Source organism: Microchirus variegatus, assembly GCF_963457635.1.
Source record: "Microchirus variegatus genome assembly, chromosome: 6".
In the NCBI taxonomy this organism is placed as follows: Eukaryota; Metazoa; Chordata; class Actinopteri; order Pleuronectiformes; family Soleidae; genus Microchirus; species Microchirus variegatus.
In genome coordinates, this window is record NC_139807.1 from 28,007,752 (window position 1) to 28,027,325 (window position 19,574).

The 19,574-nt window shown below is 34.0% G+C and overlaps 1 protein-coding gene across 1 annotated transcript in view; it reads left to right on the forward strand.

Annotated features, from left to right (window-relative positions):
• plekha7b (pleckstrin homology domain containing, family A member 7b) overlaps positions 1-19,574 on the forward strand; it is a gene marked incomplete at its 5' end in the record, with an annotated part of 113,316 nt that overhangs the window by 87,462 nt on the left and 6,280 nt on the right. Inside the window, one exon of the mRNA XM_083891663.1 lies at positions 1,277-1,454. Coding sequence (XP_083747789.1) covers positions 1,277-1,437 — 161 coding nt within the window. The 3' untranslated portion in view covers positions 1,438-1,454. The remainder of the gene's footprint in view (positions 1-1,276; positions 1,455-19,574) is intronic.

Here is a 19,574-nt window from a genome sequence, read left to right on the forward strand (position 1 = left end):
ATGCACAGCGAGGCAAAGTCAACAATTATAACATTATTTCCAGCATGGAGAAATGTCAGAGAGTATAACTGGTGGCATCTTGTCAGCTGAGACTGAATCAATGACTTTTCTCTACCCTTTGGTGTTAAAGTGAGCTTCAGCGGTGCCACTTTCGAATCATCCCTGAATTAAAAGAAGACTCTTTGTTTCCCCCACTGTACCACACATCCAGGATAGAAGAAGGAATATTCAACTGCACAAGAATTAAACACAGAATTACTGTAAATAATGTAGCTTTTTCTAATCAGTTTGATTCGTAGCATCTTTAAATCACAATTAGTCTGAAAACGCTTGACGCTGAAGGGAGAACTGAAGTCCACAGATCAAAAAAATGTGTAAATTATTCACTTGTTTGGGAGTCGGGTTTCACAAGAACGTAAAAAGCGCACCCACTGAAAACATGCGTCAATGCGCTCTTAAAGAAACCGTTCGTTTGAGATGGTGTGTGTTTTATTCATCGATCTTCACCTGCTGCCTGAGTCGGGGCGGGGGACGTCTTTATTGACGGGGAATGAAAGGTGTAAAATATAACTAATTGGGGGAGGCAAGAATCTTTAAATTGAAGCGAGAAAAAAAGTGATAATGAAAGCAGCTGTTAGTTGTTAAAGGTGCCATATGTAAGAATGTGGCCAAAAACAGTTACTACAATCAAATTCAAAGTACCGTGGTACCGGTTTCGTTTTCTGACATAACTGGCAACCCGTGGTTGCTCGGCAGCTGAGACTCCACTGACTGCAATGATTGGTAGATGGCGGTAGGTGGCGCCACATGACGCCAAAACATGATTTCAAAACATAAACATGATTTGCAGTCTGCAAAATATTTTTTTTAATGCAAATATTTTGTCTGTACTGTTGTTGTTGTTGGTGAGTTCAGTTTGTTATATGAACATTATTCCTGAGTCTCTGTGACATATTAGGAGGATTTTATGGTCAGTTGATTTAGATTTATTACATAATGCACCTTTAACATCATTGTATTTTCAATGTGCTAACACGTGCTGCAGATAACTGAGCAGGAACATTGGATTTAAAGTTTTTTTTTTAGCTGACGTCATGGACTAGATATATCCACATCTGCTGTGTTCCACATAAAATGAAAAACCAATATGTTCATCAATGCAGTGTCAGTGTTAACTGTGTGTGAACCTCTTGTCTCTGAGTGTCTTTACTACTTTACCACTTGACTAACAACAAATGTCATATTCCTCTCCGTCTCTCTGTTCCTTCCTTTATAGTTCCACCGCAGGCTAACATGCCCGCTCCTCCGACCCCACCTCCTCTTCCTCTTCCCCCGCCGCCTCCTCCTCCTCCCCCTCCTCCTCCTCCTCCTCTTCCGTCCGTCTCTCTGGCTCCTTCGTCTCCTCTGAGCAACGGAATTCACTACACGTTTGTCTAATCCCAGAGAGAAATAAAGTAAGGTCTAACTGCATGGGCTTACAGTGCTAATGTTGATTTTTTTGTGTGTGTGTGTGTGTCAGGGCCACACTAATTCATCCTAACAAGGAGCTGCTGTGTGCTTTGCACCTCATTCGGCGCTCACTGCTCTGTTGTGATCATAGCAAACACATGTTGTCTAGGTTAGGGAAGCCCTGCCTCTGCTCCCATTATCATCAAAACAAACATCTGCAGGCAGTCTGCTCATCCCACTGTGATAATTGTGTGTAAATTGTTTTTTTTTTTTTTCTTTTTTCTTCTTCTTTTCTTTTTTTTTTTTGTGCCACTGCCAAAATATTTATGGATGGCTGAGAAAAGAAAAGGCTGCAACCAAAAGGACTCTGTTTGTAGCATTGTGTGTAATTAACAAAAGACACACCTTTTGATTTAGCGCCTTGACAGTTCAGTCGTCAGCACAGCTGCATTCCACCGCTCCAATTAGCTCCCCATCTGTAGCCTGGCAGTGGTATAACACACACGCACACACACAGGCACGCACACACACACACACATTCTTGTACTTGCTGCATACTGAGACAAAAAACTCATACTATACTATGCCGTCCAAAATTTGACAAAAAAATTTGACCCAAAATTGTTGGTCCAAAATTTGACAAAAAGTCATAATATAGTATGTCATCCAAAATTTGGAAAAAAAAATGTACCCAAAATTTTTGGTCCAAAATTTTACAAAAAAGTCATACTATACTATGTCGTCCAAAATTTGAAAAAAAATTTGACCCATAATTTTTGGTCCAAAATTTGACAAAAACGTCATACTATACTATGTCGTCCAAAATTTGATTATTATTTTTTTTTTTACAAATTGAGTATAGCATGTTATAGCAACATAAGGAAGTGATTTCAATGAAAGCAAAGTGAGGACTGGCCAAAATGTCCTCACTTCGTAAAAATAACCTGACTTTGTTGGTTAAAAACCCTCACTGGTCCTCAATATGCCGCAAGTACAAGAACACACACACACACACACACACACACAAATGACAAAAAGATATCAGTGTTACAGTAAAGGCGAGGAGGAAGTGTCATTTTACTGCTTTATTAAAACAAAAAAATAAACAATGATACCGTTTGGTTTATTAAACTTTCTTTATGGATTTCAGCGGTTTGTTCACAGTTTTCTATGAACACATGGATATGAAGTGAGACAAATAAATTGTCCATGCAGCCATTTTAAAAAAAAGGTCAAATATTTCAAATATGTCGTATTATTTAACAGTCAATTTCTGTTAACAATTAACAAGCGTTTATTGATTTTAATGCGATTTAGCAGCTTTTCCCTGCATTAATTCCCCATAATTCCACACTCGTAACACACATAATTATCTGTAATAACCAAATAACCAAACCTACACACCTACATTAATTTCACATTCAAACAACAACAAAAATATACATTATTATGTCGTGAATTAAAGCCTTGAAATGATAATGATGAAGTTGATTTTGAAATGTATACATAAAGCCTGTAAAATCCTGGATGTCACAGGATGACATTATTGTGATTATTGTATGGCTGGACCCAAAAAAAATCAATAATAATAACAATAATAATAATACTAATACAATTATGAAATCAATCACCTTGTAATCACTTAGAAATATCAGCTAATTGAAGATTAACTCTAACTTGTGGGTGAAATAAAAATATTATTAGGTATTTACAGTTGATAAAAACAGAATCATTGGTAAAAAAAATAGTGTGTTTGCAGTAAGTATTAATATTATCTTCCCACAGACTCAACCCTCTCTATTTATCCTGGATTTCAACGCCTACACATGACATGGATATACCAGATATTATTGAACCTTTGTGTGAAGGAAGTGACATTGATACCGAGTTATTTCACAGCCCTTTGTATGAGGGATATTTGCTCCATGAGAAGCTTATGTGACTGCATGTTTTTGCATGTACTGCACGTGTTTCCTGTGTGTGATCCATGTCTAACGTCCAACATAGTTTTTTTTCCCTCCGTGTTGTTCACTCACCTCATGTTTCAGGTTTTTCTGCTGCTGCCAGACGACGTTAAACGTCCTGTAAGACTGGGTTTATTGTTAGTGTGAATTCAGTTGATATCATTATAATGTTTTACTGCAATGAGCCCGACAGATTTAGCAGTCAGACAATTGCATTGGCAGATATTTGCAAATACATCAGAATCTTATGGAAGCCCATTTCCACCAGAAAGAGGGGAAGAGGTAAAACTTAGCCTTGATAATAAAAATATCCTCAAAGGCAGAGAGATGGGGAATGACACACAGGAAAGACCACTTGGTGCGGGATTCAAACCAGTGTCACCTGCAGCTAGGACTACAGCCTATGCATATGGGGCAGGTGCTCTACCAACTGAGCCACCACTGCGTGTTTCCAATTCTTTTAAATGACAAAATAACATGTATCCCACCTTTTGCCCCAGACAATGTATGAATGAATTTGTGATACAGTGATTTACAAATAGGGTCATAAAGTTTACTGTTACACTGTACTGTAAGAAAATCTGCATCACATACACATTATTAAGAGTTTAAGCACATTTTTGAGGTTTCTATCCCCCCCAAAAATAACCCTGTGCAAAATATATTCATCTCAATCAAATGGGTTGATGACATAGAAATTGTCCGATTTTGGACGACATAGTCGACATATTCCAAAATGTGACCAATGCGTGTAGGTCACATTTTCGAATAGAAAAGGTTTTCTCAAAATATTGTCAGATTTTGTACGACATAGTATAGTATGACCTTTTTGTCAAATTTTGGACCAACATTTTTTTTCAAAAAAAATGGTCAGATTTTGGACGAAATAGTGTTCTATGACATTTGGGTTGATGACATAGTATAGTATGACGTTTTGGTCACATTTTGGAATAAAAAACGTTTTTTCAAAAAGTTGTCAGATTTTGGACGACATAGTATAGTATGACTTCTGTCAAATTTTGGACCAACATTCTTTTTTTTAAAAAAATGGTCCGATTTTGGACAAAACAGTGTTCTATGACATTTGGGTTACGACATAGTATAGTATGACATTTTGGTCACATTTTGGAATGAAATTTTTTTTAATAAAAAATTATACAATTTGGACGACATAGTATTGTATGATGTTTGTGTCATGTGGAGAAAGACAGGAAACAGGAGGCAGAAACTGGGGAATGACACAACATTCTTATTTCAAAAAAATGGTCAGATTTTGGACGAAACATTGTTCTATGGCATTTGGGTTGATGACATAGTATAGTATGACGTTTTGGTCACATTTTGGAATAAAAAAACGTTTTTTCAAAAAGTTGTCAGATTTTGGACGACATAGTATAGTATGACCTTTTTGTCAAATTTTGGACCAACATTCTTTTTTTCAAAAAAAATTGTCAGATTTTGGACGAAACAGTGTTCTATGACATTTGGGTTGATGACATAGTATAGTATGACGTTTTGGTCACATTTTGGAATAAAAAACGTTTTTTTAAAAGTTGTCAGATTTTGGACGACATAGTATAGGTTGACCTTTTTGTCAAATTTTGGACCAACATTTTCTTTCTCAAAAAAAAGGTCAGATTTTGGACGAAATAGTGTTCTATGACATTTGGGTTGATGACATAGTATAGTATGACGTTTTGGTCACATTTTGGAATAAAAAACGCTTTTTCAAAAAGTTGTCAGATTTTGGACGACATAGTATAGTATGATCTTTTTGTCAAGTTTTGGACCAAAAAAACGTTTTTCAAAAAAATTGTCACATTTTGGACGACATAGTATAGTATGTCGTTTTTGTCAAATTTTGGACCAAATTCTCTTTTTCAAAAAAATGGCTAGATCATGGACGAAATAGTGTAGTATGACATTGAGGTTATGAGCATTAGACATTGTGTTTAGCTCAAATGGTAGAGCACCCAACCTGCAAGTGTTGAGGCTGTAGTCCTCGCTACAGGTGACCCTGGTCCAAATCCCACACCAGGCGGTCTTGCCTATATGTCATTCCCCACCTCTATGTCTCCTGTCTCTCTCCCCTATACTATCTGTTAAAAATGCCCCCCAAATAAAAATTGCCCGATTTTGGACGACATAGTATAGTATGTCGTTTTTGTCAAAATTTGGACCAAATTTTGTTTTTCAAAAAATGTTCTCATTTAGGACTACATAGTATAGTATGATGTACTACATAGTATAGTATGACGTTTTTGTCAAGTTTTGGACCAAAAAAACGTTTTTCAAAAAAATTGTCAGATTTTGGACGACATAGTATAGTATGTCGTTTTTGTCAAATTTTGGACCAAATTCTCTTTTTCAAAAAAATGGCTAGATCATGGACGAAATAGTGAAGTATGACATTGAGGTCGACAGCATTAGACATTGTGTTTAGCTCAAATGGTAGAGCACCCAACCTGCAAGTGATGAGGCTGTAGTCCTTGCTACAGGTGACCCTGGTTCATATCCCACACCAGGAGGTCTTGCCTATATGTCATTCCCCACCTCTATGCCTTCTGTCTCTCTCCCCTATATTATCTGTTAAAAATGCCCCCCAAATAAAAATTGCCCGATTTTGGACGACATAGTATAGAATGTTGTTTTTGTCAAATTTTTGACTAAATTTTTTTTTCCAAAAAATGGTCACATTTAGGACTACAAACTATAGTATGACGTACTACATAGTATAGTATGACGTTTTTGTCAAGTTTTGGACCAAAAAATCGTTTTTCAAAAAAATTGTCAGATTTTGGACGACATAGTATAGTATGTCGTTTTTGTCAAATTTTGGACCAATTTTTTTTTTTCAAAAAATGGTCACATTTAGGACTACATAGTATAGTATGAAGTACTACATAGTATAGTATGACGTTTTTGTCAAGTTTTGGACCAAAAAAACGTTTTTCAAAAAAATTGTCAGATTTTGGACGACATAGTATAGTATGTCGTTTTTGTCAAATTTTGGACCAATTTTTTTTTTCAAAAAATGGTCACATTTAGGACTACATAATATAGTATGACGTACTACATAGTATAGTATGGCGTTTTTGTCAAGTTTTGGACCAAAAAAACGTTTTTCAAAAAAATTGTCAGATTTTGGACATAGTATAGTATGTCGTTTTTGTCAAATTTTGGACCAAATTCTCTTTTTCAAAAAAATGGCTAGATCATGGACGAAATAGTGTAGTTTGACATTGAGGTCGACAGCATTAGAAATTGTGTTTAGCTCAAATGGTAGAGCACCCAACCTGCAAGTGATGAGGCTGTAGCCCTCGCTACAGGTGACCCTGGTTCAGATCCCACACCAGGAGGTCTTGCCTATATGTCATTCCCCACCTCTATGCCTCCTGTCTCTCTCCCCTATATTATCTGTTAAAAATGCCCCCCAAATAAAAATTGCCCGATTTTGGACTATATAGTATGTCGTTTTTGTCAAATTTTGGACCAAATTTTTTTTTTCAAAAAATGGTCACATTTAGGACTACAAACTATAGTATGACGTACTACATAGTATAGTATGACGTTTTTGTCAAGTTTTGGACCAAAAAAACGTTTTTCAAAAAAATTGTCACATTTTGGACGACATAGTATAGTATGTCGTTTTTGTCAAATTTTGGACCAAATTCTTTTTTTCAAAAAATGGTCACATTTAGGACTACATAGTATAGTATGAAGTACTACATAGTAAAGTATGACGTTTTTGTCAAGTTTTGTAGCAAAAAAACGTTTTTCAAAAAAATTGTCAGATTTTGGACGACATAGTATAGTATGTCGTTTTTGTCAAATTTTGGACCCAATTTTTTTTTCAAAAAATTGTCACATTTAGGACTACATACTATAGTATGACGTACTACATAGTATAGTATGGCGTTTTTGTCAAGTTTTGGACCAAAAAAACGTTTTTCAAAAAAATTGTCAGATTTTGGACGACATAGTATAGTATGTCGTTTTTGTCAAATTTTGGACCAAATTCTCTTTTTCAAAAAAATGGCTAGATCATGGACGAAATAGTGAAGTATGACATTGAGGTCGACAGCATTAGACATTGTGTTTAGCTCAAATGGTAGAGCACCCAACCTGCAAGTGTTGAGGTTGTAGTCCTCGCTACAGGTGACCCTGGTCCAAATCCCACACCAGGCGGTCTTGCCTATATGTCATTCCCCACCTCTATGTCTCCTGTCTCTCTCCCCTATACTATCTGTTAAAAATGCCCCCCAAATAAAAATTGCCCGATTTTGGACGACATAGTATAGTATGTCGTTTTTGTCAAAATTTGGACCAAATTTTGTTTTTCAAAAAATGTTCTCATTTAGGACTACATAGTATAGTATGATGTACTACATAGTATAGTATGACGTTTTTGTCAAGTTTTGGACCAAAAAAACGTTTTTCAAAAAAATTGTCAGATTTTGGACGACATAGTATAGTATGTCGTTTTTGTCAAATTTTGGACCAAATTCTCTTTTTCAAAAAAATGGCTAGATCATGGACGAAATAGTGAAGTATGACATTGAGGTCGACAGCATTAGACATTGTGTTTAGCTCAAATGGTAGAGCACCCAACCTGCAAGTGATGAGGCTGTAGTCCTTGCTACAGGTGACCCTGGTTCATATCCCACACCAGGAGGTCTTGCCTATATGTCATTCCCCACCTCTATGCCTTCTGTCTCTCTCCCCTATATTATCTGTTAAAAATGCCCCCCAAATAAAAATTGCCCGATTTTGGACGACATAGTATAGAATGTTGTTTTTGTCAAATTTTTGACTAAATTTTTTTTTCCAAAAAATGGTCACATTTAGGACTACAAACTATAGTATGACGTACTACATAGTATAGTATGACGTTTTTGTCAAGTTTTGGACCAAAAAATCGTTTTTCAAAAAAATTGTCAGATTTTGGACGACATAGTATAGTATGTCGTTTTTGTCAAATTTTGGACCAATTTTTTTTTTTCAAAAAATGGTCACATTCAGGACTACATAGTATAGTATGAAGTACTACATAGTATAGTATGACGTTTTTGTCAAGTTTTGGACCAAAAAAACGTTTTTCAAAAAAATTGTCAGATTTTGGACGACATAGTATAGTATGTCGTTTTTGTCAAATTTTGGACCCAATTTTTTTTTCAAAAAATGGTCACATTTAGGACTACATAATATAGTATGACGTACTACATAGTATAGTATGGCGTTTTTGTCAAGTTTTGGACCAAAAAAACGTTTTTCAAAAAAATTGTCAGATTTTGGACATAGTATAGTATGTCGTTTTTGTCAAATTTTGGACCAAATTCTCTTTTTCAAAAAAATGGCTAGATCATGGACGAAATAGTGTAGTTTGACATTGAGGTCGACAGCATTAGAAATTGTGTTTAGCTCAAATGGTAGAGCACCCAACCTGCAAGTGATGAGGCTGTAGCCCTCGCTACAGGTGACCCTGGTTCAGATCCCACACCAGGAGGTCTTGCCTATATGTCATTCCCCACCTCTATGCCTCCTGTCTCTCTCCCCTATATTATCTGTTAAAAATGCCCCCCAAATAAAAATTGCCCGATTTTGGACTATATAGTATGTCGTTTTTGTCAAATTTTGGACCAAATTTTTTTTTTCAAAAAATGGTCACATTTAGGACTACAAACTATAGTATGACGTACTACATAGTATAGTATGACGTTTTTGTCAAGTTTTGGACCAAAAAAACGTTTTTCAAAAAAATTGTCACATTTTGGACGACATAGTATAGTATGTCGTTTTTGTCAAATTTTGGACCAAATTCTTTTTTTCAAAAAATGGTCACATTTAGGACTACATAGTATAGTATGAAGTACTACATAGTAAAGTATGACGTTTTTGTCAAGTTTTGTAGCAAAAAAACGTTTTTCAAAAAAATTGTCAGATTTTGGACGACATAGTATAGTATGTCGTTTTTGTCAAATTTTGGACCCAATTTTTTTTTCAAAAAATTGTCACATTTAGGACTACATACTATAGTATGACGTACTACATAGTATAGTATGGCGTTTTTGTCAAGTTTTGGACCAAAAAAACGTTTTTCAAAAAAATTGTCAGATTTTGGACGACATAGTATAGTATGTCGTTTTTGTCAAATTTTGGACCAAATTCTCTTTTTCAAAAAAATGGCTAGATCATGGACGAAATAGTGTAGTTTGACATTGAAGTCGACAGCATTAGACATTGTGTTTAGCTCAAATGGTAGAGCACCCAACCTGCAAGTGATGAGGCTGTAGTCCTCGCTACAGGTGACCCTGGTTCAAATCCCACACCAGGAGGTCTTGCCTATATGTCATTCCCCACCTCTATGCCTCCTGTCTCTCTCCCCTATATTATCTGTTAAAAATGCCCCCCAAATAAAAATTGCCCGATTTTGGACGACATAGTATATAGTATGTCGTTTTTGTCAAATTTTGGACCAAATTTTTTTTTTCAAAAAATGGTCACATTTAGGACTACAAACTATAGTATGACGTACAACATAGTATAGTATGACGTTTTTGTCAAGTTTTGGACCAAAAAAACGTTTTTCAAAAAAATTGTCACATTTTGGACGACATAGTATAGTATGAAGTACTACATAGTATAGTATGACGTTTTTGTCAAGTTTTGTAGCAAAAAAACGTTTTTCAAAATAATTGTCAGATTTTGGACGACGTAGTATAGTATGTCGTTTTTGTCAAATTTTGGACCAATTTTTTTTTTCAAAAAATGGTCACATTTAGGACTACATAGTATAGTATGAAGTACTACATAGTATAGTATGACGTTTTTGTCAAGTTTTGTAGCAAAAAAACGTTTTTCAAAATAATTGTCAGATTTTGGACGACATAGTATAGTATGTCGTTTTTGTCAAATTTTGGACCAAATTCTTTTTTTCAAAAAATGGTCACATTTAGGACTACATAGTATAGTATGAAGTACTACATAGTATAGTATGACGTTTTTGTCAAGTTTTGGACCAAAAAAACGTTTTTCAAAAAAATTGTCAGATTTTGGACGACAGTATAGTATGTCGTTTTTGTCAAATTTTGGACCAAATTCTCTTTTTCAAAAAAATGGCTAGATCATGGACGAAATAGTGTAGTTTGACATTGAGGTCGAAAGCATTAGAAATTGTGTTTAGCTCAAATGGTAGAGCACCCAACCTGCAAGTGATGAGGCTGTAGCCCACGCTACAGGTGACCCTGGTTCAAATCCCACACCAGGAGGTCTTGCCTATATGTCATTCCCCACCTCTATGCCTCCTGTCTCTCTCCCCTATATTATCTGTTAAAAATGCCCCCCAAATAAAAATTGCCCGATTTTGGACGACATAGTATATAGTATGTCGTTTTTGTCAAATTTTGGACCAAATTTTTTTTTTCAAAAAATGGTCACATTTAGGACTACAAACTATAGTATGAAGTACTACATAGTATAGTATGACGTTTTTGTCAAGTTTTGGACCAAAAAAACGTTTTTCAAAAAAATTGTCAGATTTTGGACGACAAAGTATAGTATGTCGTTTTTGTCAAATTTTGGACCAATTTTTTTTTTTCAAAAAATGGTCACATTTAGGACTACAAACTATAGTATGACGTACTACATAGTATAGTATGACGTTTTTGTCAAGTTTTGGACCAAAAAAACGTTTTTCAAAAAAATTGTCACATTTTGGACGACATAGTATAGTATGTCGTTTTTGTCAAATTTTGGACCAAATTCTTTTTTTCGAAAAATGGTCACATTTAGGACTACATAGTATAGTATGAAGTACTACATAGTATAGTATGACGTTTTTGTCAAGTTTTGTAGCAAAAAAACGTTTTTCAAAAAAATTATCAGATTTTGGACGACATAGTATAGTATGTCGTTTTTGTCAAATTTTTGACCAATTTTTTTTTTCAAAAAATGGTCACATTTAGGACTACAAACTATAGTATGACGTACTACATAGTATAGTATGACTTTTGGTCACATTTTGGAATAAAAAACGTTATTTTAAAAAGTTGTCAGATTTTGGATGACATAGTATAGTATGACCTTTTTGTCAAATTTTGGACCAACATTTTTTTTTCAAAAAAATGGTCAGATTTTGGACGAAATAGTGTTCTATGACATTTGGGTTGATGACATAGTATAGTATGACGTTTTGGTCACATTTTGGACCAAATTCTCTTTTTCAAAAAAATGGCTAGATCATGGAAGAAATCGTGAAGTATTACATTGAGGTCGACAGCATTAGACATTGTGTTTAGCTCAAATGGTAGAGCACCCAACCTGCAAGTGATGAGGCTGTAGCCCACGCTACAGGTGACCCTGGTTCAAATCCCACACCAGGAGGTCTTGCCTATATGTCATTCCCCACCTCTATGCCTCCTGTCTCTCTCCCCTATATTATCTGTTAAAAATGCCCCCCAAATAAAAATTGCCCGATTTTGGACGACATAGTATATAGTATGTCGTTTTTGTCAAATTTTGGACCAAATTTTTTTTTTCAAAAAATGGTCACATTTAGGACTACAAACTATAGTATGAAGTACTACATAGTATAGTATGACGTTTTTGTCAAGTTTTGGACCAAAAAAACGTTGTTCAAAAAAATTGTCAGATTTTGGACGACATAGTATAGTATGTCGTTTTTGTCAAATTTTGGACCAATTTTTTTTTTTCAAAAAATGGTCACATTTAGGACTACAAACTATAGTATGACGTACTACATAGTATAGTATGACGTTTTTGTCAAGTTTTGGACCAAAAAAACGTTTTTCAAAAAAATTGTCACATTTTGGACGACATAGTATAGTATGTCGTTTTTGTCAAATTTTGGACCAAATTCTTTTTTTCGAAAAATGGTCACATTTAGGACTACATAGTATAGTATGAAGTATTACATAGTATAGTATGACGTTTTTGTCAAGTTTTGTAGCAAAAAAAGTTTTTCAAAAAAATTATCAGATTTTGGACGACATAGTATAGTATGTCGTTTTTGTCAAATTTTGGACCAAATTCTTTTTTTCGAAAAATGGTCACATTTAGGACTACATAGTATAGTATGAAGTACTACATAGTATAGTATGACGTTTTTGTCAAGTTTTGTAGCAAAAAAACGTTTTTCAAAAAAATTATCAGATTTTGGACGACATAGTATAGTATGTCGTTTTTGTCAAATTTTTGACCAATTTTTTTTTTCAAAAAATGGTCACATTTAGGACTACAAACTATAGTATGACGTACTACATAGTATAGTATGACTTTTGGTCACATTTTGGAATAAAAAACGTTATTTTAAAAAGTTGTCAGATTTTGGATGACATAGTATAGTATGACCTTTTTGTCAAATTTTGGACCAACATTTTTTTTTCAAAAAAATGGTCAGATTTTGGACGAAATAGTGTTCTATGACATTTGGGTTGATGACATAGTATAGTATGACGTTTTGGTCACATTTTGGAATAAAAAAAAGTTTTTTCAAAAAGTTGTCAGATTTTGGACGACATAGTATAGTATGACCTTTTTGTCAAATTTTGGACCAACATTCTTTTTTTCAAAACAATGGTCAGATTTTGAACGAAACAGTGTTCTATGACATTTGGGTTGATGACATAGTATAGTATGACGTTTTGGTCACATTTTGGACCAAATTCTCTTTTTCAAAAAAATGGCTAGATCATGGAAGAAATCGTGAAGTATTACATTGAGGTCGACAGCATTAGACATTGTGTTTAGCTCAAATGGTAGAGCACCCAACCTGCAAGTGATGAGGCTGTAGTCCTCGCTACAGGTGACCCTGGTTCAAATCCCACACCAGGAGGTCTTGCCTATATGTCATTCCCCACCTCTATAGCTCCTGTCTCTCTCCCCTATACTATCTGTTAAAAATGCCCCCCAAATAAAAATTGCCCGATTTTGGACGACATAGTATAGTATGTCGTTTTTGTCAAATTTTGGACCAAATTTTTTTTTTTCAAAAAATGGTCACATTTAGGACTACAAACTATAGTATGACGTACTACATAGTATAGTATGACGTTTTTGTCAAGTTTTGGACCAAAAAAACGTTTTTCAAAAAAATTGTCAGATTTTGGACGACATAGTATAGAATGTCGTTTTTGTCAAATTTTGGACCCAAGTTTTTTTTTCAAAAAATTGTCACATTTAGGACTACATACTATAGTATGACGTACTACATAGTATAGTATGGCGTTTTTGTCAAGTTTTGGACCAAAAAAACGTTTTTCAAAAAAATTATCAGATTTTGGACGACATAGTATAGTATGTCGTTTTTGTCAAATTTTTGACCAATTTTTTTTTTCAAAAAATGGTCACATTTAGGACTACAAACTATAGTATGACGTACTACATAGTATAGTATGACTTTTGGTCACATTTTGGAATAAAAAACGTTATTTTAAAAAGTTGTCAGATTTTGGATGACATAGTATAGTATGACCTTTTTGTCAAATTTTGGACCAACATTTTTTTTTCAAAAAAATTGTCAGATTTTGGACGAAACAGTGTTCTATGACATTTGGGTGGATGACATAGTATAGTATGACGTTTTGGTCACATTTTGGAATAAAAAAAGTTTTTTCAAAAAGTTGTCCGATTTTGGACGACATAGTATAGCATGACCTTTTTGTCAAATTTTGGACCAACATTTTTTTTTCAAAAAAATTGTCAGATTTTGGACGAAACAGTGTTCTATGACATTTGGGTTGATGACATAGTATAGTATGACGTTTTGGTCACATTTTGGAATAAAAAACGTTTTTTTAAAAGTTGTCAGATTTTGGACGACATAGTATAGGTTGACCTTTTTGTCAAATTTTGGACCAACATTTTCTTTCTCAAAAAAAAGGTCAGATTTTGGACGAAATAGTGTTCTATGACATTTGGGTTGATGACATAGTATAGTATGACGTTTTGGTCACATTTTGGAATAAAAAACGCTTTTTCAAAAAGTTGTCAGATTTTGGACGACATAGTATAGTATGACCTTTTTGTCAAGTTTTGGACCAAAAAAACGTTTTTCAAAAAAATTGTCACATTTTGGACGACATAGTATAGTATGTCGTTTTTGTCAAATTTTGGACCAAATTCTCTTTTTCAAAAAAATGGCTAGATCATGGACGAAATAGTGTAGTATGACATTGAGGTTATGAGCATTAGACATTGTGTTTAGCTCAAATGGTAGAGCACCCAACCTGCAAGTGTTGAGGCTGTAGTCCTCGCTACAGGTGACCCTGGTCCAAATCCCACACCAGGCAGTCTTGCCTATATGTCATTCCCCACCTCTATGTCTCCTGTCTCTCTCCCCTATACTATCTGTTAAAAATGCCCCCCAAATAAAAATTGCCCGATTTTGGACGACATAGTATAGTATGTCGTTTTTGTCAAAATTTGGACCAAATTTTGTTTTTCAAAAAATGTTCTCATTTAGGACTACATAGTATAGTATGATGTACTACATAGTATAGTATGACGTTTTTGTCAAGTTTTGGACCAAAAAAACGTTTTTCAAAAAAATTGTCAGATTTTGGACGACATAGTATAGTATGTCGTTTTTGTCAAATTTTGGACCAAATTCTCTTTTTCAAAAAAATGGCTAGATCATGGACGAAATAGTGAAGTATGACATTGAGGTCGACAACATTAGACATTGTGTTTAGCTCAAATGGTAGAGCACCCAACCTGCAAGTGATGAAGCTGTAGTCCTCGCTACAGGTGACCCTGGTTCAAATCCCACACCGGGAGTTCTTGCCTATGTCATTCCCCACCTCTATGCCTCCTGTCTCTCTCCCCTATACTATCTGTTAAAAATGCCCCCCAAATAAAAATTGGACGACATAGTATAGTATGCTGTTTTGTCAAATTTTGGACCAAATTTTTTTTTTCAAAAAATGGTCACATTTAGGACTACAAACTATAGTCTGACGTACTACATAGTATAGTATGACGTTTTTGTCAAGTTTTGGACCAAAAAAAGTTTTTCAAAAAAATTGTCACATTTTGGACGACATAGTATAGTATGTCGTTTTTGTCAAATTTTGGACCAAATTTTTTTTTCAAAAAATGGTCACATTTAGGACTACATAATATAGTATGACGTACTACATAGTATAGTATGGCGTTTTTGTCAAGTTTTGGACCAAAAAAACGTTTTTCAAAAAAATTGTCAGATTTTGGACGACATAGTATAGTATGTCGTTTTTGTCAAATTTTGGACCAAATTCTCTTTTTCAAAAAAATGGCTAGATCATGGACGAAATAGTGTAGTTTGACATTGAGGTCGACAGCATTAGACATTGTGTTTAGCTCAAATGGTAGAGCACCCAACCTGCAAGTGATGAGGCTGTAGTCCTTGCTACAGGTGACCCTGGTTCAAATCCCACACCAGGAGGTCTTGCCTATATGTCATTCCCCACCTCTATGCCTCCTGTCTCTCTCCCCTATATTATCTGTTAAAAATTGCCCGATTTTGGACGACATAGTATAGAATGTCGTTTTTGTCAAATTTTGGACTAAATTTTTTTTTCCAAAAAATGGTCACATTTAGGACTACAAACTATAGTATGACGTACTACATAGTATAGTATGACGTTTTTGTCAAGTTTTGGACCAAAAAAACGTTTTTCAAAAAAATTGTCAGATTTTGGACGACATAGTATAGTATGTCGTTTTTGTCAAATTTTGGACCAATCTTTTTTTTTTCAAAAAATGGTCACATTTAGGACTACAAACTATAGTATGACGTACTACATAGTATAGTATGACGTTTTTGTCAAGTTTTGGACCAAAAAAACGTTTTTCAAAAAAATTGTCACATTTTGGACGACATAGTATAGTATGTCGTTTTTGTCAAATTTTGGACCAAATTCTTTTTTTCAAAAAATGGTCACATTTGGGACTACATAGTATAGTATGAAGTACTACATAGTATAGTATGACGTTTTTGTCTAGTTTTGGACCAAAAAAACGTTTTTCAAAAAAATTGTCAGATTTTGGACGACATAGTATAGTATGTCGTTTTTGTCAAATTTTGGACCAAATTTTTTTTTCAAAAAATGGTCACATTTAGGACTACATAGTATAGTATGAAGTACTACATAGTATAGTATGACGTTCTTGTCAAGTTTTGTAGCAAAAAAACGTTTTTCAAAAAAATTGTCAGATTTTGGACGACATAGTATAGTATGTCGTTTTTGTCAAATTTTGGACCAATTTCTTTTTTTCAAAAATTGGTCACATTTAGGACTACATAATATAGTATGACGTACTACATAGTATAGTATGGCGTTTTTGTCAAGTTTTGGACCAAAAAAACGTTTTTCAAAAAAATTGTCAGATTTTGGACGACATAGTATAGTATGTCGTTTTTGTCAAATTTTGGACCAAATTCTCTTTTTCAAAAAATGGCTAGATCATGGACGAAATAGTGTAGTTTGACATTGAGGTCGACAGCATTAGACATTGTGTTTAGCTCAAATGGTAGAGCACCCAACCTGCAAGTGATGAGGCTGTAGTCCTTGCTACAGGTGACCCTGGTTCAAATCCCACACCAGGAGGTCTTGCCTATATGTCATTCCCCACCTCTATGCCTCCTGTCTCTCTCCCCTATATTATCTGTTAAAAATTGCCCGATTTTGGACGACATAGTATAGAATGTCGTTTTTGTCAAATTTTGGACTAAATTTTTTTTTCCAAAAAATGGTCACATTTAGGACTACAAACTATAGTATGACGTACTACATAGTATAGTATGACGTTTTTGTCAAGTTTTGGACCAAAAAAAAAGTTTTTCAAAAAAATTGTCAGATTTTGGACGACATAGTATAGTATGTCGTTTTTGTCAAATTTTGGACCAATTTTTTTTTTTCAAAAAATGGTCACATTTAGGACTACAAACTATAGTATGACGTACTACATAGTATAGTATGACGTTTTTGTCAAGTTTTGGACCAAAAAAACGTTTTTCAAAAAAATTGTCACATTTTGGACGACATAGTATAGTATGTCGTTTTTGTCAAATTTTGGACCAAATTCTTTTTTTCAAAAAATGGTCACATTTAGGACTACATAGTATAGTATGAAGTACTACATAGTATAGTATGACGTTTTTGTCAAGTTTTGGACCAAAAAAACGTTTTTCAAAAAAATTGTCACATTTTGGACGACATAGTATAGTATGTCGTTTTTGTCAAATTTTGGACCAAATTTTTTTTTTCAAAAAATGGTCACATTTAGGACTACATAATATAGTATGACGTACTACATAGTATAGTATGGCGTTTTTGTCAAGTTTTGGACCAAAAAAACGTTTTTCAAAAAAATTGTCAGATTTTGGACGACATAGTATAGTATGTCGTTTTTGTCAAATTTTGGACCAAATTCTCTTTTTCAAAAAAATGGCTAGATCATGGACGAAATAGTGTAGTTTGACATTGAGGTCGACAGCATTAGAAATTGTGTTTAGCTCAAATGGTAGAGCACCCAACCTGCAAGTGATGAGGCTGTAGCCCTCGCTACAGGTGACCCTGGTTCAAATCCCATACCAGGAGGTCTTGCCTATATGTCATTCCCCACGTCTATGCTTCCTGTCTCTCTCCCCTATATTATCTGTTAAAAATGCCCCCCAAATAAAAATTGCCCGATTTTGGACGACATAGTATATAGTATGTCGTTTTTGTCAAATTTTGGACCAAATTCTTTTTTTTCAAAAAATGGTCACATTTAGGACTACAAACTGTAGTATGACGTACTACATAGTATAGTATGACGTTTTTGTCAAGTTTTGGACCAAAAAAACGTTTTTCAAAAAAATTGTCAGATTTTGGACGACATAGTATAGTATGTCGTTTTTGTCAAATTTTGGACCAATTTTTTTTTTTCAAAAAATGGTCACATTTAGGACTACAAACTATAGTATGACGTACTACATAGTATAGTATGACGTTTTTGTCAAGTTTTGGACCAAAAAAACGTTTTTCAAAAAAATTGTCACATTTTGGACGACATAGTATAGTATGTCGTTTTTGTCAAATTTTGGACCAAATTCTTTTTTTCGAAAAATGGTCACATTTAGGACTACATAGTATAGTATGAAGTACTACATAGTATAGTATGACGTTTTTGTCAAGTTTTGTAGCAAAAAAAAGGTTTTCAAAAAAATTGTCAGATTTTGGACGACATAGTATAGTATGTCGTTTTTGTCAAATTTTGGACCCAATTATTTTTTTCAAAAAATTGTCACATTTAGGACTACATACTATAGTATGACGTACTACATAGTATAGTATGGCGTTTTTGTCAAGTTTTGGACCAAAAAAACGTTTTTCAAAAAAATTGTCAGATTTTGGACGACATAGTATAGTATTTCGTTTTTGTCAAATTTTTGACCAATTTCTTTTTTTCAAAAAATGGTCACATTTAGGACTACAAACTATAGTATGACGTACTACATAGTATAGTATGACTTTTGGTCACATTTTGGAATAAAAAACGTTATTTTAAAAAGTTGTCAGATTTTGGATGACAGTATAGTATGACCTTTTTGTCAAATATTGGACCAACATTTTTTTTTCAAAAAAATGGTCAGATTTTGGACGAAATAGTGTTCTATGACATTTGGGTTGATGACATAGTATAGTATGACGTTTTGGTCACATTTTGGAATAAAAAAAAGTTTTTTCAAAAAGTTGTCAGATTTTGGACGACATAGTATAGTATGACCTTTTAGTCAAATTTTGGACCAACATTATGTTTTTCAAAAAAATTGTCAGATTTTGGACGAAACAGTGTTCTATGACATTTGGGTTGATGACATAGTATAGTATGACGTTTTGGTCACATTTTGGAATAAAAAAAGTTTTTTCAAAAAGTTGTCCGATTTTGGACGACATAGTATAGTATGACCTTTTTGTCAAATTTTGGACCAACATTTTTTTTTCAAAAAAATGGTCAGATTTTGGACGAAATAGTGTTCTATGACATTTGGGTTGATGACATAGTATAGTATGACGTTTTGGTCACATTTTGGAATAAAAAAAAGTTTTTTCAAAAAGTTGTCAGATTTTGGACGACATAGTATAGTATGACCTTTTAGTCAAATTTCGGACCAAC